This window comes from Rhineura floridana, chromosome 7, assembly GCF_030035675.1.
Source record: "Rhineura floridana isolate rRhiFlo1 chromosome 7, rRhiFlo1.hap2, whole genome shotgun sequence".
NCBI lineage: Eukaryota > Metazoa > Chordata > Lepidosauria > Squamata > Rhineuridae > Rhineura > Rhineura floridana.
The window spans coordinates 411,956-436,813 of NC_084486.1; the positions used below are offsets into that span (position 1 = coordinate 411,956).

The 24,858-nt window shown below is 42.7% G+C and overlaps 1 protein-coding gene across 6 annotated transcripts in view; it reads left to right on the plus strand.

Moving 5' to 3' along the window:
• The window catches only part of USP54 (ubiquitin specific peptidase 54), a 172,730-nt gene that overhangs the window by 86,049 nt on the left and 61,823 nt on the right, over window positions 1-24,858 (plus strand). For all 6 annotated transcript variants that reach the window (XM_061634613.1, XM_061634615.1, XM_061634614.1 and 3 more), the window contains exons 4-9: window positions 5,642-5,776; window positions 8,082-8,195; window positions 8,309-8,391; window positions 10,378-10,483; window positions 14,047-14,193; window positions 14,390-14,539. In XM_061634613.1, the coding sequence (XP_061490597.1) occupies window positions 5,642-5,776; window positions 8,082-8,195; window positions 8,309-8,391; window positions 10,378-10,483; window positions 14,047-14,193; window positions 14,390-14,539 (735 nt within the window). The remainder of the gene's footprint in view (window positions 1-5,641; window positions 5,777-8,081; window positions 8,196-8,308; window positions 8,392-10,377; window positions 10,484-14,046; window positions 14,194-14,389; window positions 14,540-24,858) is intronic.

The following is a 24,858-nucleotide window of genomic DNA, read 5'->3' on the forward strand; positions in this document are numbered from 1 at the left end:
TGATAACAGATGACAAAGGCAGAAGTGCTCAATTCCTACTTTGGCTCAGTCTTCTCCCAAAAGAGAGGCTATGACCCTCCTGGGAACTGTGAAGTTGAAGGGGCAGGATTGCAGCTTGAGATTGATGGACAAATGGTCAAGGAATACCTAATCACTTTGAATGAGTTCAAATCTCCAGGGCCCAATGAACTGCATCCTAGAATTGACTTGAATTGAAACTTTATTTTTACCCCGCCCTTTTTCCAAACTGGAACTCAGGGTGGCTTACAAATAAAACTACATGTAGTTAAAAACATAAAAAAACATACAATTAAAACAGTTAAACTATGCACAACCTTAAAACCATAAAAGGCACTTAAAAATCTAAAAACAATTAAAAATAATACAGATAATAATATAAAACAATAAAACAAGTCTTGTAAAGCCCAATCCTAAACACCTATCCCAAAAGCCTGTCGGAATAAAAAAGTCTTTACTTGCCAACGGAAGGACGGCAAGGAGGGGGCCATTCGTGCCTCCCTAGGAAGGGAGTTCCAGAACCTAGGAGCAGCCACTGAGAAGGCCCTATCTCGCGTCCCCACCAATCACACTTGCGAGGGTGTTGGGACTGAGAGAAGGGCCTCTCCTGAAGATCTCAGGGCCCGGGCAGGCTCGTATAGGGAGATACGGTCTGACAGATAGCCTGGACCTGGGCCGTATAGGGCTTTAAAGGTCAAAACCAGCACTTTGAATTGTGACCGGAAACAAACTGGCAGCCAGTGGAGCTGTTGTAACAAGGGAGTTGTATGGTCCCTGTAACCAGCCCCTGTTAATACTCTGGCTGCAGCTCTTTGTACCAGTTTAAGTTTCCGAACAGTCTTCAAAGGCAGCCCCACGTAGAGCGCGTTACAGTAGTCTAAATAGGATGTAACTAAGGCATGCATCACCATAGTCAAATCATCCTAGAGTATTGAAGGAACTGGTTGAAGAACTCTCAGAACCGCTGTCTATTATCTTTGCAAAATCATAGAAGATGGATGACATGCCGGATGACTGGAGGAGGGCTAATGTTGTCCCTATCTTCCAAAAGGGCAAAAAAGAGGAACCTAGGAACTGCAGTCCAATCAGCCTGACCTCAATTCCTGGGAAAATTCTGGAGCAGATTATGAAGCAGTCAGTCTGTAAGCACCTTGAAAGCAATGCAGTGATTACTAGAAGCCAACATGGATTTATGAAGAACAAATCCTGCCAGACTAATCTTATCTCATTTTTTGATCTGGTAATCTCCCTGGTAGACTGTGGGAATGCAAATATATCTTGACTTAAAGCGAAGCTTTTGACAGCGTGCCCCATGATATTCTGATTAGCAAACTAGCTGAATGTGGGCTGGATGGAACAACTCTCAGGTGGATCCACAGTTGGCTCCAGAATTGTACTCAAAGAGTGCTTATCAATGGTTCCTTCTCAGACTGGGGGGAAGTAATGAGTGGGGCACCACAGGGCTTGGTCCTGGACCCAGTGCTCTTCAACATTTTTCTTAATGACTTGGATGAGGAGGTGCAGGGAATGCATATCAGATTTGCAGATGATAGAAAATTGGGAGGGATAGCTAATAGCTTAGAAGACAGAAACAAAATTCAAAGGGATCTTGATAGGTTTATTTATTTATTTATTTATTTATTCGATTTCTTAGTCGCTCATCTGGCTGGCTACCCAGCCACTCTGAGCGACGTACAAAGCAAAAAACATATAAAACATCAAAAACACCAAACACTAAGCAAGAAAGCTAAACAATAACATACAGACTAACTCAGTTACAATAAGGCTTCTCATCTGTATAGTCCAAAAAGTGCGCCTTCAGATGGAAACTCGTGATATGAGTCTTCCCACCCTTGCACAAAGACCGGTGTGCGTGAGAGTCCATATGCAAGACTGAAAAACAACACCGCCTCTTGATCTCAGCATCCAACATCCAGTACATTCAGCGGGGGGGGGGGGGGCAGCAAACAAACCCCTTCAAGTCGGACTAACAGGGAAGTTCTCTTCAGAAGCCAACAACAAAGGCATTAAGATGTAAATACTGCTGATATTAAGGGCAAGCAGACAGAGGTCAGATGGTAAGATAGTGGTGGCTGCAGGGGCGCTCCCCCGCCCTCAGCATTCACCGAAAGATCATCGCAACAGCATGGTGTTCCCAGGGACAGGCCGCGGCACCAGACCCTCTGAAAGGCCCCAGCCCCAGCCCAGCTGCAGCTCCAGCCCGGCTCCATGCGACGGCGGTGGTGGTGGCGGCGGCAGCAGCAGCCCGGTGCAGATGAAAGCACCAAGCTGCATCCCGGTCAGGTACGAGGGAGACGGCATTAAGAGGGGGGAGGCTGCCCCGTATTTCCAATATTGGAACATTCCAAGGTTGGAACATTGGGCTGAAAACAACAGTATGAACTCTAACAGGGATAAATGCAAAGTTCTACACCTAGGAAAAAGACAAAATGCACAGTTATAAGATGGGGGATACTTGGCTCAGCAATACTACATGTGAGAAGGATCTTGGGATTGTTGTTGATCACAAGCTGAATATGAGCCAACAGTGTGATGTGGCTGCAAAAAAGGCATATGCTATTTTAGGCTGCATTGACAGAAGTATAGTTTCCAAATCACGTGAAGTATTGATTCCCCTCTATTCGGCTCTGGTTAGGCCTCATCTTGAGTATTACATCCAGTTCTGGACACCACACTTTAAGAAGGGTGTAGACAAACTGAAACAGGTTCAGAGGAGGGTAGTGAGGATGATCAGGGGATTGGAAACAAAGCCGTATGAGGAGAGGCTGAAAGAACTGGGCATGTTTAGCCTGGAGAAGAGAAGACTGAGGGGAAATACGATAGTACTCTTCATGTACTTGAAAGGTTGTCACACACAGGAGGGGCAGGATCTCTTCTTGATCGTCCCAGAGTGCAGGACACGGAATAATGGGCTCAAGTTACAGGAAGCCAGATTTCAACTGAACATCAGGAAAAACGTCCTAACGGTTAGAGCAGTACGAACAATTGAACCAATGACTTAGGAATGTGGTGGGCTCTCCAACACTGGAGGCATTCAAGAGGCAGCTGGACAGCCATCTGTCAGGTATGCTTTGATTTGGAGTCCTGCTTTGAGCAGGGGGTTGGACTTGATGGCATACGCCTTCCAACTCTGTGACTCTATGATTCTATAAAGCTACACTTTGATCACACTGAAGTGATAAAACTTTGTGCAGTGCTACTTATGGACTATAAGTTTCTTCAGAAGGAAATTTCTCCTTATATTGTGAATATTCTATCTGGCAATATAAATTCACATTCTGCAATAGTTAATTCATATCTTGCTGCTCAGTTGCATGCATCCACATTGAGTGTCAGTGTTCAGCACCTGTCATACCTGTTCATATAAAAATAAAACATGATCATATTGTAGCTTTCAGAATCTGAGGTGCAATCTTACACCTCTGTCGTGGGAACACAGTTGTGAGTAGATGTGATGTGTGGGTCAAGGTTCCTGCTTGCTTGTCTTAGCAATTGTAGGATGCATAAGTGCTGCCTTGACACTAGAACAGTTTTGTGATCTATTACCTTGATATCTGCTGTGCACAGTCCTTGCTTTTTTTATTTGCTAATGTATGAGTTTGGTTTGTAGTTTGTTTATCTCTGCTTAGAGTGGGCTGTGGTACTAAGCAAGCCACAAAGAGTTTGTTTGCCTTCCAGCGACTGTAGCGCCAGGATGTAGGACAGAGGATGTTTTGTTGGTGGTGGAGAAGAATGCAGCATTGATTTGCAGATCCTACCACAGCCTCTGTATTAGACTCTTTTCATATGTAACAAAAGCAGGAAGAATTAACTTTCTGGGCACAAAGGGTGTTTTTTGAGGTGAAAGCTGAGACACACAATGTTTGAACTGACATTAGGGACAAGAAATGTACTGTTCTAATTTTGGTAGGCAAGTCCATATTGTTCAAGCAGAATAAATTATGTAAATCTATATAGAACTATTTACATTGCCAAAGCTCTGTTCTGGTTTTGAGACTCTTCCATAGCCACAGCCAACTTGTTCGTTTCTCTCAAAATGTCCTCTTGCCGTCATGAAGGCTAGAGACTCTTTCTGTTCCAGAGGTAGGGAACCTGTGGCCTTTAAGATTTTATTAGACTCCAACCCCAATCAGCCCCATCCAGCCTGACCAATGTCCAGGGATGATTGGACACACCAACACCTGGAGGTACTGGGGATATTGCAAGGGGTGGTGACGAGGAAAGTGAGGGGATCGGAGTGTGTGTGCTTGTGAGTGCCTGGGGATATATTTGCAAGTGTGTGTGTTTTGGAGTCTCTCTCTCTCTCTCTCTCTCTGTGTGTGTGTGTGTGTGTGTGTGTGTCTGTATTTGGGAGTGCCCGGGGTGTATGTGTGCTTGAGGTTGGGGGTTTGGTGGGCAGGGAAGCAGAGCCCCCCTAGTTAAATTGTTTTAAGGGACTAGTTACCTGCTTGGATGACTGGATTAGTAGATAGTCTCTCCTTCAATCCAAGGGTGTATTAAGGCCTAGTATTTTCTACCCAGTCTCTCATTCACACCCTAGTTATATCATCTGCAGCGGTGTTAGTAGGAACACTGCTTGTCTTAAGAAAAGGCAAACAGAACTACTGTGTTGTATATCATTATCTTATTTATATTTTAATGTTGGCCATTAGATATTAAGCCTTCTGTGATTTCTGTCCTTTACATTTTAATCCGAAGGGTTCTCTGTCGGTGTTTGTGATGCTCCTCATCAAATCTGATAGGTCTACGAAATAGTTCTAACATTCTTTCCTACTTTTTTTGGTATCAGATTTTTGTTGTTATGGATGGCAGGCCTCAGAAGTGGGGCTGCAACATGATTAAATTAATTTTAATTAAGGTATTGATTAAATGTGCATAAAAATGTAAATGTACTGCCCTCAAGTCGATTCTGACTTATGGCGACCCTATGAATAGGGTTTTCATGAGGCTGAGAGGCAGTGACTGGCCCAAGGTCAGCCACTGAACTTCATGGCTTTGTGGGGATTCGAACCCAGGTCTCCCAGGTTGTAGTCCAACTCCTTAACCACTACATATATTTGCAAAAAGGTGAAAACAGTATCTGAAGCAAGAAGCACATTTTCTTTGCTTTTTAGGTCATACATGTATCATAATAGGTATCATTTTAGGAGAGCAGACCTCCTGTGTGCGAGAGAAGGGAGAGTGCTCTTTTGAAATGGTACTTACCACACTGCTTGGTTTCCTTGAATCCTTTGTCAACCCCCCATTTGCTTATTTTTGAAAATGGAAAAAGAAAATATCTTTATGATATCTTATTCTCCTAATAATTCTCCACTGGAATAATCTCTGAAATGACAATAGTAAACTGTGTAGTTAAGGCACCAAGAGTGGGAGAAGTGTGAAAGTGAAAAACGGCATTAAGTATCAATGTTTTCAAAATATTCCTCCTGCAATCTTAAAAAAGAGCACATTATAACATGACAGATACTGGTAATTCAATTCGCTATATCAGTTCATTCATTCACTTCATTCACTTAAGAAATTATGTGTCTATCTTGCAGAAATCATTTAAGTTCACGCAATGTTTCTCTAACAGTTATGTTTATGTTTCCCACTATCCTAGGGTATCTTTAACCAGTTTCAGTGCAGCAGTGAGAGAGTGTTGCCTTCTGATGCTCTCCGTAGTGCTCTTGCAAAGACCTTTCAAGATGAGCAGCGTTTCCAGTTGGGCATCATGGACGATGCTGCCGAATGCTTTGTAAGTATGAATTAAGTCCTTTTAGAAAAGAATGACTCACCTTGCTGAATGGGGACTAATAGATAGAATACTCAGAGTGTTTTCTCTTTTTAATAAGTATTAGAAAGTATTTTGGGGCAGAGGTCGTAGGAGGGAATACTGAGCCATTTCTATTAGGAAACTTAGGCTGTGAGTACACCAGTCGCTACAGCAAAGCATTTCCATTGGCCATCTAGAAGGGGAACGGGTTGATCTGCCAATCAGTTGTGAAATTTCTTTGAAGCAGATTAAAAAGAAATGCACTCAAGCTGATCCCACCAGGTTTTACAGTAAAAAGGGCTGTGGTTTGACTAGTATTGTGTGCCCCCTGTTTTCAGAAAAGAGAGGTGGAGGCACACTGGAACTGGCAGAATGGTGAGTGTGTGTCTATCCATTGGTAGACTATATTATAGTGAAACTAATTGTAAAAGCAGGTGGTGATTCATAACTTTGCAAACTATTTTAGCCCATATAAACAGCTGTGGGTATGTGAAATAAGACTGTGAGAAAAGATATCCCTTTGGACTTAAATAGCTATAGCATTAAATTCCATTAAGTTTAGCCTTTTCCCTCCCTCCCTTAAGTAGAAGAAGAATCTCAAATTGAGATCTTTGTAGAATCTCCTACATACATTCTTCATGTCTTTAAACATCCACTGTTATAGAACCAAACATGAGGTTTGTCTGAGTGATTATGATAGTCTACTCTTAAAGACTGGACTTTCTCCATGAATTCAGAGAAACTGGTGCGGCAGTATCGGGAAAAAAAAAATGTTACATCTGGTATAAGCTACTATGTCTGCTTGGTGTCTAGTGGGTAGCATCTGCCCAATAATTTTAAGTATTTTAGATTAATACCGCCACAACCATCATGCACATACTTACCCTTGTGTTAAAAAACAAAACCCATAATTAAGGTTTTGAGGTTTATACATAATTAAGGTTTAACAGTAGTTATTCTATTTGGAATGTCAGTTTTGCGTATTCATACTTTCACAGGCTATCCATAATTGGATTTGGAAATCTTAGTTGATTTGGCTTCTCCAGAGGTGGTGAACACATGTCATGGTGGGATTACGTCACCCTCTCGTGGCCAGAGACAGGAATGCAGACTGGTCTTTGTCCGTTGGATACGTCCCCTCAGTCTGTTTCCTGTCTTGGTATGGAGCAGACATGTTTCCCACTACCTGCTTTATTTCACCTGATCATAGAATAGTAGAGTTGGAAGGGGCCTATAAGGCCATCAAGTCCAACCCCCTGCGCAATGCAGGAATCCAAATCAAAGCATTCCCGACAGATGGCTGTCCAGCTGCCTCTTGGATGCCTCCAGTGTTGGAGAGCCCACTAAGGCCTGTGTGTTTTCTTTTTCATTGGGTGTGTATGTGTGTATGGTCCTTGCCCTCCTTAGTGTGTGTGTAGTGTGAGCTTTTTTCTTCTAAAAAAACCAAACCCCTACCTGCATTTCCTTCTCCCAACCCTTGCTGCTGTGGGCGGAGGCAAGAACATAGATGTTTCCCTGTGGCTTGTGATTTTGGCTAGGTTTGTGAAGCATGCTGGCTTTCTGTATCTGCTGGTGAAAAAAGGGGCAAAATATTAATTGCCAATTGCCAATCACTTCCACAATGGAAGGAAATGTCATAACTGGTTAAATAAAACTCACTTCTAATCTTTTGTAGATAGAACTGGGAAAAAGTTCCCGCTCAAAGGATGTGAGCTCAAGATGTGCCAAGCCAGCAAACAGATGCTAATAAATAATAATAAATAAAATATACAAATTGTTGTGTCAGTTTGTGCCCTCACAAAATGTGATATTTGCTGGTGTTGCAAGCTCATAGGCTGACATAAATATTCAGGACTGGGAATGCTAATAGTTTTCTGCTCAAACCTTAACAAATTCATAGCTGTTTTTTTTTTTTTTCCTTAAAAGGTATTTCAGCATTACTTAATCCAATATTCTATGGACTTTACATACTGAATAGAAAGTAGTAAGGTTATCCCAGGTCAGTAAGCAGATGGCTAGGTTCTGTCTGTCAACCTATGTCAGCCCACAATTTGTACCTGAGCCATACCACTGACATTTGAATGTTTGTCAAAATTAATAATGGCAAAACCTGAAGAGTTGATTGTTAATAAATGTAATGTACAGTATAGATGGAATACAGAGTAGCTTTTTGAGTTAATGTCATTCTTCCTAATTCTTAAATGAATTTTAGATCTTAGAAGGAGCACCCCATCCGACCCTAAAATGTCATAACTTTTATTTTCATTTTGTTTGTCCTTGGATGCAGGAGAACCTCTTAATGAGGATCCATTTCCACATTGCAGATGAATCTAAAGAAGACATCTGCACTGCCCCACATTGCATTTCACACCAGAAGTTTGCAATGACCTTATTTGAACAGGTATACATTCCAAACCAATTTAATCATGAAATGTAGAAATAATAGATGTGAAAATGTGCATCAGAATTCTTTTTTTCAGTTTTGATTACTGACAGTTTATTTCTGTGGTTTAGTGTGTCTGTACCAGTTGTGGTGCCACCTCTGACCCATTGCCCTTTATCCAGATGGTGCATTATATCTCGACCACTTCACTCTGGTGAGTCTCAGTTCTTTACACTGGAAAAGAAAAAAATCCCATTTGTTTCAGTCCCACACAATTGAATAGAGGATACTTTCTTGTTATTATCAGCAGTTTACAGAAATAATTGGTATCTGATTCTCCATAATTGTATTTATTTATATTTAAGGCATTTTTATACTGCTTTTCAGGTGGACCTCACAATTGGTTTACATTACAACATAAACACAGAATAAAACCTTATAAAAATTTAAAATCAGAAATCAACTAAATGTTGCAGACAGATATTGCCCCGATAGCCTGCATAAGCCTGGTGTCATAGAAAAGTTTTCAGGAGGCGTTTAGAAGTCAGAACAGAAGGTGCCTGCTGGATCTCTCTTGGCAGAGCATTCCACGGGACTGGGCCAATGATGCTAAAGGCTCAGTTTCTTCTTGTTGTCAGATGACCCTTGCCAACTTGGGAGATGAGCAATGATGTTCTGGCAGATGATCTCAATGTCTGAGCTGGAATATAAGGATTCAGGTGGTCCCTTAGGTACCCTGGACCTCACATGTTCAGGGCTTTGTAAATTAATACAAGAGCCTTGAACCTGGCTCAGTAGTAGATGGGCAGCAACTACAAATGTTTTAACAATGGTGTCACATGTTGTCGGCCTTGTGTCCCCATTGCCAGTCTGGTCGCCACATTCTGCACCAGATGGAGTTTTCAAAGCAGGCCCAATGGTATCCTCACATAGAACAAATTCTAGTAATCCAGCCTTGGAGTTACGAGTAAATGGACTACAGTGGTCAGGCTATTCGTGTTCAGGAACAGCCATAGCTGGTGAACCAGACAAAGCTGGTAAAAAGCAGGTCTGGCCACAGAGGACGCTTGAGCATGTAGTGACAGAGATATATCCAGGAGTACCCCTAAGTTACACACCTGCTCCTTCAGAGGAAGTGCACCTTCATCCAGACCAGGTAACGTGCCTATCTGCCGGGCACAGGAACTACCCACCCCAAGAGCCTCCATATTCCCAGGATTTAAACACAGTTTATTGGTCCTCATCCAGTCCACTACAGCATTCAGATGCTGATCCAGAGCTTTCACAGCCTCTCCTGATTCAGATGTTGTGGAGCAATAGAGCATTAGACAAGTCCATGCATATCTGACTGCCAGGAGCAACAAGTCCCTGTGAAGGGCAGGTGCTGTTGCCACGTGCCCAAACTCAGCAGAGTGGGCAGTTAAAGTTCTTGATGATTCCTGATCTGATAAGTTGATTTCCTTGCCTGTCACAGGAGACATATTTTGAAGTACAAGAAAAAGCCACAAATATTAATTGAATAAAGAATCGAGGTGTTCTTTGTGATCTCTTGGAATTGCTTTATAGTTTTGCTATTATGATAATGTAGTAAAAGAAGAGTTGTACAAATAAAGAGGAGAGAGAAAATAAATCTCTCCTAGTTCAAGCCTTGAAGGTGAAATTGTGTAAAGCACTTTGCAAACAGGAATGTTATGTATGTTATTGATAGCTGGCCTCAAATCCTTGATATAATAATATTTTAAAATATTTTTATTTATATTAATTTATGAAAGCATTTGTATATTGCTGTTTGACCTTTGAGAGGACTATGTGTATTCTGATGATATTTAAATAATAATAATAAATTGCACGAAATGCACATTAAACATTGTGTATAAAAACTTTAAAAGATTTCAACTAGTTTTTCAGCAACATTTGCAGGATGAGGCAGAGTAGAGTAGCCACTGCACAGAGAAAGGGAGGTGTGGCAGCCATTAAAATTCCATGCCTTCACTGCTCAGATGCACATTAGTTTCTGAGTCACATGTTGGCCACGCATATGTTTCTATTCAACTGTGAGTTTGATTCTTAAACTGTAAGCTGAAATTCTGTACTTGTACAACAAATCTTAGGATGCATAGGCTTTGTTAAAATATTGATTACAAATGAAAGTATAATGTTTTTAATTCTTCCTCCATTTTTTTTTTTTTTGAACATAAAGCAATCAGGCAATTTGCATGCTGGAAAGACGAGAGAAGCCTACTCCAGATATGTTTGGAGAGTTGTTACAAAATGCCAGCACCATGGGGGACTTGAGAAACTGTCCGGTTTGTATATGCTGTTTTCCTTTAGTAGAAGCAGTAGACTAACAGGGGAAATGGTGTCTACTGAAATCTGCATCTTGCTGTAGGATCGTTAATGTCTTAGTTCATCAGCATACCAGAAACAGCAGAAATAAAGTTATTGCTAGATCATTCCAAAGGTTGGTTTCACTGTGGAGATTCTTAGCCCTAGTAGAAATTGTAAAAATCTGAGTTCTCTAAGAATTGTCAATACACCCATGTGGAAGCACTAGCTTCGATCACAGGAGTCCAGTTGGTGAAACAGTAACAGGGTCACAGTCAGTGGGAGGCAATATCCCCTTTATCGAAAGAACTGTTTATTGAAAATGAGACCAACGACAACCATAGCATTCTGATTGGAAATCCTCTGCAATTAGATACATGCACCAGCAGACATGTGAACAAGCTGTATGGAGAGTTTTAGTTCTTCTTGTTTGCTTTGTGGAAGTCTTTTGATTAGCACAGGCAGTAAAATGTCTAGGCCAGCTGCTACAGAAACTTTATTGTCTATAAACCTTTATTCTCTTCACTAGATGATTATGATGCCTCTGCTAGTTGATAATCTGATAGCTATGTTTTACTGTAGGGTAAGCAACATGAATTGTTAAAGAAAATTAACAGCTTTACTAACTCTCTTCCATTTTTAGAGTCATCTTTTCTTTCTTTGGTAACTACCCTGCCTCAGATCTTATTTTCCAAGTCACTTTTCATTCCCTGTCAAATTCCCTGGGGAAATTTGTGAGAGGGAAATGGAGGCTATCAGATCTTTCACTTTCTAAACCAAAATGTTTAGAGCATTTCATGTGTACAAGCAAGAGAGAGACTCATAGATTAAACAAGTGTTTCCCAATATACCAGTATAATGTTTGTGTGCATATCTTGTTTGTGGCCTATAGTTAATGAAGAACAAGTGGAAAGTTTGTGTATATTGCATTAGTTTCCTCCCCTTGTCAGTGTCTTAGAAATAGGCATTCCAGAAAAACTCTTGTCTCTCTCCTTCATTCCATACCCAACTTGATATATAACTATAATACTACAAATTATTTGTTCTTGGATTGCTTAGCCTGCAAGTGGCTGTAGTGAAGATTATTTTTATGTTTTTTTTAAAAAAAAAACTCTGACAAATTCGTTTTCTTATGCTAGCTGTTCTCATAAATTGCTGCTACGAAGAGAGAAGGCTATATAAAGTGATAATTTTTGCTGGAGGAAATGTCACGACTTATTAGATCCAACTGTAATACGAGTCTGTGGAAAAGGGGTCTTTTTGCAAAGGCCTTTGTCCTGCCTTCGAGAAAGAGAATTTAAAATTATGTGATTGGGTAGGGAGGCTTTCAAAGAAGTGCAACTTTTATGTGTTGCTCTTCTCATTAATGCCTTACAGCACAATCCTAACCATGTCTACTCAGAAACAATCCCTACTTAATTCAGTGGAATTTACTCCCAGGCAAGTGGGATTAGGATTGTAGCATAAATTCTTCAGTATAATGGATTGGAAAGATATATGCAATAAACACTGTTATTCTTCCAAAAATGTTATGGTAGGACTGGTCCCTCTCAATATAGAAAATAATAAAACAAATTGGCAAAAGAAAATTATGAAATTTATACGGTCTAATAAATCTCATAGGACTATGAATGAAAACCTGTATCAGAAAATCACAAAGCAAGGCTAGGAATTCCAGATCTTATTAGATACTGTCAAGCTATTAAATTAACTATTATTGCAAATTGGATTGAATACAATCAACTCTTTTAAAGCTGAACCAGAACTAAAAAGGAATCATGCTAACTGTTATGGAACATATCAAGAGTGAACTCCCTAAAATGTTGATCCTCAACAAAAACTGTGTTGAAAATATGGTGCAGACTACAAACAACAACAACAAAACAGCTTCAGAGATACTGCCTTTCATTTTTTAAAACACATTAATTTGCTGGACAGCTAATAGAAGATACTGTACGTTTTAAAACTTGATCCCAAAAGGAATGCTATTTTTTGTCAAATGGCATAGAAGTGATCACCTAATATCCTGTGAACAAGTGGCTGCACAACTGAAATCACAAGACTGCTTCATTTCCAGTTCTTTCAACTAAAATATATTTTTTAAAATGTTTATACCAGTAGCACTTATCCCCGTATAAATAAAGTCAAATCTATAAAATCAAAAGAATGGAGGAGATTTCATCCACATGTTCTGGTCTTGTGTAAAAAAAATTAAAAATGAAATACAGTTATGAATATTACCCAAGAAATTATACAGCATTAACTACTGTACTGTGTGCAATACATTCAGAAGTACAAAAAATGATATTTAGCTAATAAGCACTTTACTAATCTGTGAAGACTATGTGTTGGTCAAAAATGAAAACATGCTGAACCTCCACTGATAAAAGATTGATTTGAAAATGTGAAATTTCTTGGGGATGTGGACATTTTTGGCCCAGCAGGCCATCATAATGACGTCAGGTGATAGTCAGGTGGTCCATGTTGGTGGGGAGATACTACCCAAGCAGGATTGATCTCCTTGCACATCAGCTGATCAGCTGACATCACATATGATATCACATGTGGGGCAGATAGACATGGCTAAGGGAAAATGGATGTGGCTTGGGAAAAACATTTCCCACCCCTTAGCCAAACTTGCATATCAAAAAAGAGAAATGGATAATTCAAAAGACAGTAAATAAACAGAAGAAATTGTGTTTATATATTTTTTGGAATAACACACTTAATTATAGCCTACCTCCCTATAATTCTTTTTCCTTCATTTAGATTATTTATTGAAAGAGTTGAAAGAATAGAAGATTTACTTTGTACAAACTTACTGCATGAATCTTGTTTTGGTATCTATACTTATAAGCTCTTGTTTTCTTGTAAATATTTTTAAAAGTTTGCTTTTTTAAAAAAGGATTGCAGCCTAAGCCCCCCCCCCAAGTACATTTGGGTGCTTTTATAGTGTGCTTCCAAATGCCTTTTTGGAAATAGTTTGCAAGTGTGTTTTGAGAAAAACTGAGGAAGAACATATATAATATCTATTTTTAAAAAGCAATGTACTGATTTTAGAAAGTTTAAAATATATTTTACTAAGAATAGAACAAAAGAAACTTGTCTTCTTTTCCAAGAAGACATTTTATGTCTTTATTTTTAAAAAGTACTGATTTTAAAAAGCTTAAAATATTTTTCTAATAGAATAATATAAGCTTGTTTCGTTTTCCACAAAGTGTCACAAAATGTCTTTGTTTCAGCCTTATTAATTCTCCTGTCACCAGTTTTACCTCTTTTTTAAAATCATTTTCACATGTTAGGATATTTTCTTCAATGCTTATGAATGCTTGAAAGAGTTTAATCTGAGTCTTCCATCACCTTCTGCACTTCTTATTCTGCTGTGTGAATCAGTTACTGTATGTTTCAAGCCCTTTCTGTCTCAGAACAAGATATTTAGGGTGTAATGAGGAGGCCTGGAGGTGAGAGAATACTAAACAGCAGGGAGCTGCGTTAAATTCAGTTTTAGCTAAACAAATTGGGATTTTGTGTTTTACCCTTTCAGAGCAACTGTGGGGAAAAGATTCGCATTCGTCGTGTGCTGATGAACTCTCCCCAGATCATCACTATTGGGCTGGTGTGGGACTCAGATCACTCTGATCTGGCTGAGGATGTCATTCACAGTCTGGGCACCTGTCTTAAACTGGGAGATGTGAGTCCACTGCATTCTGTGGCAATATGTGTATTCCCTTTGTTTGTCAGTGCTGTTCAAATATTTGTTTGTTTTTACAAGCAAAAGAACTGCAGAGTGCATATGCTAGATTTAAGGTTGAGCTAAATAGTTAGCTTTCAGTAGTTTTCAGATAAATGCAATACAATTCTTTGCATTTTTCTCTCTTCTTTTAAAGCTCTTCTTCAGAGTAACCGATGACAGAGCAAAACAATGCGAACTGTATTTAGTTGGAATGATCTGTTACTACGGGAAGCATTACTCGACCTTCTTCTTCCAAACAAAGATCCGCAAGTGGATGTACTTTGATGATGCCCATGTCAAAGAAGTGAGAAAATCATTTATTTATTTATTTGAAAATTCAGCAAAATTGTTTGGGTGTTCATGAGAATGCAAATCATCCTGGGTTTTTTATATAAGGTTTTTGGATCATTTTAAAATGGGCCTTTATATTTCAGCTCAGTACTTCCTTCACCTCACACAACTTGCTCTTGTGCAACTTCCATTTATTTCCAGGGAGCTGGCGCTGGAAACATTCTAGACAAATTGTGCTCGTTGTGTTTGGCACTGGGGAACATTTGGGCACAAGCCAAGCCTGTACAAAAAGGACACGTTCCAGTTGAACTGGGGTGGAACCTGATTGTTGGCACTTAAAATCAAATAGATGGCAGAGCAGCTTTTAAACTGATTAAGGGAGGAAAGCCAACAGGAGCTGAGGAGAGCCCAGTTCAGAACAAATCTTCCTGCTGGGATATAGAAATGATGAAAACTTAAATGGGTTAGGTCTAGAATGAGGCATTGTGAGTGCAAGGGCACTGGATGATACAGAGAGGCGGAAGTACCACAGGCCAAGCCAAAAGTGGCAAAGACACTTGAAGAAAGACACTGTATAGAAGTGTTTATATGCTAAGGCTAGAAGGCTCTGAGCCAAGATAGGAGAACTGGAGTGCTTGGTCTTCAGGGACAGCTCTGATACAGGGAGTGTAACAAACCTGGTGGAATGGAGAATACCAGTGGGACAATTATCCCTGGACATGAACTATATTGGAAGGACAGGGAAGGACGTATTGGAGGTGTTGCTGTGTATATGAAAGAGGGCATTGAATGCAGCAAGCTAGAAACCCCAAAAGAAGTCCACTCCTTCACAGAATCATTGTGGGTGGTGATACGGAGCCCCAAGAGTAATCTAGTACTGGGGACATCCATTGTCTCCCTGATTAAAATGCTACCCTGGCATAAACTGTCAACTTATGTATTCCAGTCACAGCAAAGAGATAAAATTTCTAGATACCCTGAATGACTGCGCCCTAGGACAGTTGGTCATGGAATTGACCAGAGGAACAGCAACCCTGGATTTAATTTTAAGTGGTGCCCATGACTTGCAGTGAGATGCTGAACTGATTGGGAGCAGTAGCCATATAATAATTCTGTTAAATTAAACATACATGTAAATGGCCAATTGCCAAGAAAATCCAACTAAGTAGCATTTGACTTCACAAGAGGAAACTTCCCTAAAATTAGGGGATTGGTAAGAAGAGAGTTGAAAGGTAAAGTCAAGAGGGTCAAATCCCCTGTGATCTTTGAGTGTTTAAAGTGTCTTTTGTAACTCTCTGTTATTCTTGCATTGCCCCCAACTCCATTCAAAAGTAGTTTCAGGCTGGTTTCTTTTTAAGGAAGCAGCAGCCTCTACAGGGAAAGCAAAACTCAGTTTCAGGGCAAAGAAAATGTAAATAGAAGGAGATAAGAATTCCCTCCAAAGACAAGGACAATTTGCTGAATTAATCATCTTAATATCCTGCACAAAAAGAAAACGTGCAGCAGAGTTCCTCTGCAAACAGCAGGAGCCTTCTAGAGTGAATTTTGAATTTTGTTAATACCTTGGAGGACAGCAACAAAATTCAAAGTGACCTTGACAGGCTAGAGCATTGGGCTGATAATAGCGAATGAAATTTAACAGAGATAAGTGCGAAGTTCTACATCAAGGAAAAAGAAAACAAGTGCACAGTTATAAAATGGGTGATACATGGCTCAGCAGTACTACATATGAGAAGGATCTTAGAATTGTTCTTGATCACAAGCTGAATATGACCTGACAGTGCAGTGTGGCTGCAAAAAAGGCAAATGCTATTTTAGATTGCATTAACAGAAATATAGTTTCCAAATCGCATGAAGTACTCATTTCCTCTATTTGGCACTGGCTAGGCCTCATCTTGAGTATTGGCGTCCAGTTCTGGACAGCACACTTTAAGAAGGATGTAGACAAACTGGAACAGGTTCAGAGGGGGCCAACAAGGATGATCAGGGGACTGGAAACAAAGCCCTATGAGGAGAGACTGAAAGAACTGAGCATGTTTAGCCTTGAGAAAAGAAGACTGAGAGGAGATATAATAGCACTCTTCAAATACTTGAAAAGTTGCTACACAGAGGAGGTCCAGGATCTCTTCTCAATCATCCCAGAGTACAGGACATGGAATAATGAGCTCAAGCTGCAGGAAGCAAGATTTCAACGGAACATCAGGGAAAATGTCCTAACTGTTAGAACAATACGACAATGGAACCCATTACCTAGGGAGGTGGTGGGCTCTCCAACACTGGAGGCATTCAAGAGGCAGCTGGACATCCACTGTTGGGTATACTTTAAGCTGGATTCCTGTAAAGTAGGGGTTGGACTTGATGGCCTTATAGACCCTTCCAACTCTACTATTCTATGATAAGTATTATTAAAGATACAATAACCAAGCATATAGAAGAGCAAGCCTTGCTGAAGCAGAACCAGCACAGCTTCTGAAAGGGTAAGTCTTGTCTCACTAACCTATTAGAGTTCTTTGAGAGTCAACACACATATAGATGGAGGTGATCCAGTGAACGTATTGTACTTGTACTTTCAAAAAACTTTTAACAAAGTACCTCACAAAATACTGCGGAGTAAGATTGACAGTCATGGAACAAGAGAAGTCCTCTTGTGGATCAGGTGCTGGATTGGAAACGGAAGGCAGAGAGTAGGAATAAATGGATGCTTCTTCCAATGGAGGGATGTAGAAAGTGGCGTCCCCCAAGGATTGATATTGGGACTTGTGCTTTTTAACTGTTCTTAAATTACCTAGAGTTAGTGGGTGAGCAGTGAGGTGGCCAAATTTGCTGATGATACTAAATTTGTTAGGGTCATTAAAACAAAAAGGGATTGCAAAGAGCTCCAAAAGGACCTGAGTGAATGGGAGGTGAAACGGCAAATGCAATTCAATGTAAACAAGTGTAAAGCTACGCATATTGGAGTAAAAAATCTTAATTTGACATATACGCTTATGGAGTCTGAACTGGTGGTGATTGACCAGGAATGAGACCTTGGAGTTTTAGTGGATAGCTTGATGAAGATGCTGACCCTGATGGAGAATTTTTCTCCATTGGGATCTTTTGCTGGGGGTCCTAAATATATATATATTTGAGGACCCAGGCTTGAAACAAAAAGGTAGGCCTTTATTCTTTATAAGCATATGCAGGGTCAGCCTCCCAGAAGCATCCAAGAGAGACTGCCCTGAGGCACTGTGTGCAAGCTCTCTTATATAGTACAATTATAGCATGTGACAGTAGTTAACCAATCCCACAGGTTCCTTCCCACATAACATCACAGTTCCTCCTCCTTGCAATCGTTCCAAACCAATCAGAAAGCATTAGGTAATTCTACTCCTGATTCCAAGATCCTGTCTATCTCATTAATATCACCATTGTTCTGTTGTCCACTTTGACTAATGGTCTCCTAGGTCAGTTGAAACCATTTACTATTGTGAATGTGCCTTCAAGCAAACTTGGTACATCCATTGTTTCATTGTTTTTGATGGGTCAGGCTGACTCAGGTACACCTGCTTGGGTTTTGCCTCAACTCAGAGGGACTGAATTTCTATGAGCCCCACAGTATCTTAATAGGGTTTCTTATTTCTTATATTTTGCTTAGAAGATCCATCTTTAACTGTAAAAATACTTAGCTGTAGAGGAAAGGTTATAATTAGGGAGCTTACTGTGCTGGAAGTTCACTTAGTTAAGAAATACAGTGGGCAATTCTAAACCCTCTTGTTTCTCAGCCTCAGAGAAAATAGAAAAGGCAAGCTACCTCAGAATACCTTTTTTCTATGGAAAACACTTTCTGATGCTGTATTATAAATATAACACACTGGATTATTTTAAAATCATTATAAAATCACACCGTTTATCTCATTAAATCCTTTGATTATGCTGTAAAGCTTTTTCCCCTAGATGGGGCTACACCAGAAATAATCTCCTAAAATCAAAATAATATAATTATTAGTCATACCTTCACAGGTTAAATGCTTGCTGGAGTTAAAACAATAGACTAATTAATATCTGTCAGTCACGCACCGGCCGATTTGGCAAGAACACAAGAGTTCAAACTAAGTTTACTTTGCCTGCTTTTTCAAGGCCTACACACAGGTCCGCTTCTAATCTCTTTTTTTGTGGGGTCCCATGGGATGATTTTAGGGTCCCTAAACAGGCCAGTGGGCCGTTTGCTTAGTTCTTTATGATTCTAAAACATTTTTCTTCTAATATGTATGATTATATATGTCTGGATATATAAAATTTTCCATAGGAGGACTGCCATCAAGCGGGTTATAGCTCCACCTATCATCCGAAGGCAAGAATGTTTTTGAAGTCAAGACTAGGGGCGTCAGGCCCCTCCCACTCTCCAGTTCATTCTTGCCTTCGTCCGTGCAAGTTGGATATATAGCTAGCGTCTAGATAAGTTTTTGTGTATTTGTGTGACAGGGTGTGGAGGTTTTGTGTGTGTATTCCACGTTATTTCCTTCCCTCTGTCTTTTACTTTAGAGTCTGTGGGACTGACTGTACTTTGTTTGTCTTTGTACTTAAGGGGGATCCCCTTTTTGTCTATTTTTTTCCCTTAGTCCCTAGCTATTTACTGGGAGACCGCGGCTGCGGTTCTCCCTTCCTAAGGCGGCCGGATGCAGCCTTGTTATGGGAGCTTGCGGCTGCAGCTCCCGGCCTAGCTGAACGGCGATTCTGGGAGACCGTGGCTGCGGTTCTCCCTTCCTCAGCCGCGGATGCAGACTTAATCCAGGAGCTTGCGGCTGCAGCTCTCTGCCTTGCGCCGCCACTCTTTTTTCAACTTGCCGCCTATTTTCGCGGCAGCTCCCTTAGTTTTTTCTCCAGAGCCTGCGGCTATGGCTCTTTCTACTTTCAGTGTCCCTTTCTGGTTGGGCTGCCCCACCTCCCCCGGCTCGTTCTGCGGCATTTTAAATCTTGCTGCGACTGCCTTCGGAGCCTGCGGCTGCGGCTCCTTATTCCCCTCACTTGCTGAGTCTGTCCCACGGCTGTAGAGTTCTGGCTCGGTCTCTAAGCCGTGATCACGCTTCCCAGCCCCGCGGCTCCAGAGTGTTTTTTGAGGCCGTTTTTTGAGCTCGCTGGTGCTCCTCTGTGACCGCTATTGCTTCTTCATTGCCCCAAGCCTTTCTGATTGGCCAATTTTCCCGCTCTTTTCACGGGCGCCATTTTGTTCCTCCCCCTTTTTTCCCGCCCTTTCTGTTTGGTCCTTTCCATAGTAAACGATTCTGTTCTAGGCCTTTTCTGTCAGTTTCTGCCTTTTCTGTCAGTTTCTGTGTGTATGCTGCAGAGCAGAACCTCTATAATCCTGCTATAAGTTCTTCAACACCAACTGCTGCCTGAAGCTGACTATTGAAGCTGTTTCGTGTATCCAGCCTAGTTGGAACTGTACATTCTGCCCCATCCGTGGCCGTGTACCAAGGCTGTTTGAAATTGTACATTCTGCGTATACTCAGGCTGTCTGGAACTGTACATTCTGCCCCATCCGTGGCTGTGTACTGAACCCCCTAGAAAATATATGATGGCGGAACAGCCAGCGACAACTCAGGCAACCAAGCCGAAACAATCTAAGGCGGCCAAGCATAAGCACACCAAAGCGGTTGCCGAAACTAAACATCTATCCAGCCACAGCACAACCAAGCGGCCACGCTACGTCTCTGTTCCGGTTTCCGAGGGGGTGGGCCAGGAACAGTTAACGAATCTATTTCACTCTCCGACTGCATCCTCCTCCGAGGAGGACTTTGCAGGGTTTCCTGACCAAACAGCAGCCAGCCACCCTCCTCCCATATTACCACCTAGGGCTTATTCATCTTCACAGCCTGCTGAGCCGTCCATAACATCGCCTCTACAAGCGCAACCATCTACCTCACCGGGGCTGCAGCTGTCTCTTGAGTTCATATCACAACTACAAGACATGCTGTCGTTCTTCACTCAAACACAGTCACCGTCACAAGTCCCCGCCATTCCTCAGCGCAGTGTGGACCACTATGTACGCAATGAGGCAGATCCATCATGCTCTCCAAATCCTTTTGACATTGCCAGGGGCAGGTTTGTTGATGACGTTTCTTGTGGGGAGGAGTCACCATTTGCTGTGCAAGCCGAAGGAGATGAATGGAGTGATCATTCGGAACATGAGGAGGATACATCTTATCGCCTGTTTGATGCCTTAGATTATCAGCCCCTTGCTCGCAGAGTATTGAACACCCTTGATCTGCAATCTACACAACCTGCAGCTGCCACTCCCGCTATTAAAGGGGCTAGGGTCTTGAAATCCCCCACACCAGCAGAGCACTACCTTCCTGTGCCAGATCCTATTGCTAAACTGGCCAAGGACGAATGGTCTCATCCATTACAAACACGCCATTTTAACGCCCTTGCGGACAGACTTTACTCTTTGGCTCCGGACTTTACAAGCAGACTGGCCATCCCTGGCATAGACAACCCGATTTCCAGTCTAGTCTCTAGATCCCTTTTGCTGAGGGAAGGAAATTCACATTTAAAGGACGCCACTGAGCGGAGGCTGGACTTTGCCTTACGCAAGGATCATGAGGCCACCGCTTTCTCCATGCGAGCCTCTGCATCAGCTTCCATCTTTTCCAGGGCAGCGATGATGTGGTTGGATGACCTCTTAGATGATCCTAATCCCGATCCTGTCTCTCTAAGGAGGTCACTGATGAAATTGCGCAAGACAGCGGCTTTTGTGGCTGATGCCACCTTGGACGCAAATCAGCTGGGAGCACGAGCTATGGCAGCTCAGGTAGTCGCTCGATGGACCCTCTGGCTTCGTCACTGGCAAACGGACTCTACAGCCAGAGTTAATTTATCAAGGGCACCTTATTCCGGCCCATTACTCTTTGGCGAGGAAGCCCTAAAGGTAGTGCTTGTTGACCACAAGGATGCTCAAAAGCCTGTCTTGGCCACTGTCAGGAACGTTGATTGCAGGCCTTTCAGATGTTTCACCTCATACCGCACGACCCAGCCCTTTCGAGGAACGCGGCCCGGGGGACGAGGCCGCGATTTCCGAACCTATGATTTCCGTCCCTCCAGGGGAGTCTGGAACAGACGTTTCCCAGGCAGAGGTCAGTACCAGGGGCACAGAGGTACCTCAACGTCCTCATATAGGGGAGGGTCTCACCAGCACAGACAGTACTGACGCGATACTGGTTGGGGGCAGACTGCTTCTGTTTGGAGACCATTGGCTGTGTCTGACTCAGGTCACCTGGATCAGAGATCTTTTTTGTTATGGCTATGCACTAGAGTTTTCGGCAATCCCTCCGGACAGATTTCATCCCTCCCCTTGTCCCAGGGCACCAGCCAGGCACTGCATCATGCAGACAGCCATACATCACCTCTTGGACACAGCGGCGATAGCGCCAGTCCCTACAACAGAGAGGTCGGAAGGGGTGTACTCCCTCTTATTTGCTGTGCCCAAACGAGATCTGTCATGGAGGGCGGTGTTGGACCTCAAGTTCATCAACCGTTTTGTAAAGTATCCCAGGTTCAAAATGGAATCCCTCCACTCCATTACAGAAAGCCTTCAAGAAGGAGACTTCCTGGCTTCTATCGACCTAAAGGAAGCGTATCTCCATGTGCCTATTTGCATAGCCCACAGAAAATTCCTTTGGTTTGCTTTCGGCCCCCAGCATTTTCAATATCGAGTGATGCCGTTCGGCCTCTCATCTGCCCCGAGAGTATTTACCAAGGTGCTACTCATACTAGTGGCTTACCTCCGGCTTCAAGGGGTCCATATCTACCCCTACTTGGACGATCTTTTAATACGGGCGAGTTCCAGGGAGCTGGCTCATCGCCATCTAACGCTCACGCTCCATGTCTTGCAGGCCTACGGCTGGCTAGTCAATTTCGACAAAAGCCATCTCCAACCAACCCAACGCCTACAACATCTAGGGGCGATGTTGGACACCCTGCAGGCGACGGTGTTCCTGTCTCCAGACCGCATAACTGCTATCACAGACATCGCACGGTCTCTGATGCACCATGCAACCGCAGACGTCATGCTTCTAGCCAGGACTCTCGGAATGTTGGTGTCCACCATCCATATTGTGCCATGGGCTCGAGCTCATACTCGCCAACTCCAGTGGGCTTTGTTGCCGTTTCAGCAGGACATTGCCAGGTCAAATCATCGAGCAATTCCCCTGAGCCCCGCACTGCGTCTTTCATTCTGCTGGTGGACAAGGGTCCAACATCTCACCCAGGGCACTCCGTTCAGAGAACCCTGCAGGACTGTTATCACCACAGATGCCAGTCTCCTCGGCTGGAGAGCTCACTGCAACTCCCAGTTCGTTTAGGGGGTTTGGACCACAGCAGAGCAGACTCAGAGCATCAATTGGCTAGAACTGAAGGCTGTTCACTTAGCTCTGCTCCATTTTCAGTCTCTGTTCCCCTTGGACCATGTTCTCATTTGAACGGACAACACGTGTGCCAAATCTCATTTAAACAGACAAGGGGGGACCAGGTCCCGTCCTCTGCAGAACCTAGCTTCCCTCATATTCAACTGGGCAGAGCAACATCTGCAATCCTTAAAAGCAGAACATCTCAGAGGAATTTGGAATGTGACAGCAGACTGGCTCAGCAGACAACAGGTTTTTCCGGGAGAATGGTAACTTCATCCGACCATTTTCCATCTTCTCCAGTGTTGGTTCGGCGTCTTCTCAGTCGATCTATTTGCCTCCAGTCGCAATTGCCAGCTACCCAGGTACTTCGCTCGATACCTGGACACAACAGCGGAAGCGGTGGATGCCCTATCGCTACCGTGGCCGGAGGGCCTATTGTACGCCTTCCCTCCAATACCACTGTTAGCCATAACCTTGAGAAAGGCGCAACGCGAGAGGGCCAAACTGGTTCTGATACCTCCATATTGGCCCCGTCAACCGTGGTTCTCAGATCTCCTTGCCATGTCAGTGACGGACCCTTGGACGCTCCCGGTCAGGCCAGACCTCTTATCCCAGGGCCCAGTATTGCATCAGGATCCCAATTGGTTCAAGCTAACAGCGTGGCTTTTGAACGGGGACATTTAAGGTCTGCTGGCCTGTCTGACGCTGTTATTGACATTATATTGGCCTCGAGATGACCATCCACCACCCATATATATCAATATACTTGGGTGGCATTCTCCAGGTGGTGTCAGTCCCAGCACCTTGATCCTTCCCAGGCCACAATATAACAGGTGCTGCAATTCCTTCATAGGGGCCTCCTGATCGGACTTAGACCCAACACCTTACGTAGACATGCATCCACTCTGTCGTCCATTCTCTCAGTGTCCTCCGCTGGTGCTCCTATTGCCTCGCACCCGTTCATCAAATGTTTTCTGAGGGGAACCGCATTACGCTCACCGGCTGTATTCCACCGTTTTCCCTCATGGAGTTTGTTGAAGGTCCTACAGGCTTTACAACGCCCTCCGTTCGAACCCCTTAGGACTGTGCCTTTACGTCTGTTGTCATTCAAGGTCCTGTTCCTGATCGCGATCACCTCTGCGAGTTTCGGAACTGGGCGTATTGTCTTCTGCCCGCCATCTCTGTGTCTTTCACAAGGACTCTGTTGTGCTGAAAACTGATCCTTCCTTCCATCCCAAGGTCAATTCAGTTTTCCATTGCAACCAGGACATTGTTCTTCCTTCCTTTTGTCCGAATCCTACCCATCCTCTAGAGAAGGCTTGGCATTCATTGGATGTTTGGAGGGCTCTCAAGACCTACCTGTCTCGGACCCAGGATATACGACGAACTGAGTCTTTGTTTGTATCCTTTCATCCACGTTCTATGGGGCATAAAGTAGCTAATTCCACCTTATCCCGCTGGTTGCGTGCATGTATTACCTTAGCCTATGAGTCCCTTAAGCTTCCAGTTCCAGCTAGTATAACAGCTCATTCCACTAGGTCAGCGGCCACTACGGCTGCTTTTGCTACCAACACTCCTGTTGCTGATATTTGCAGAGCTGCTGTTTGGTCTACCCCACACTCGTTTATAAGGCATTACAAAATAGATTGTTATGCCTCTGCCGATGCCTCTTTTGGCAGGTGGGTGTTGCAACAGGTTCTTAATGATATTAGGATGTGGGTGGTCCCTCCCTGTTATGGGCTGCTTTGGTACATCCCGCTTGATGGCAGTCCTCCTATGGAAAATGGACCATTGGTCTCACCTGAAGGGTGATTTTCATACGAGGACTGCCATCACAACCCTCCCAGTTGGAGGATACCTGGATACCTAGATATTTTTGGGTTTTTTTTTCATATACTCCTGTTACGCTATTATATGAGATTTACTAGTGAAGTCAAGACTGCTATTA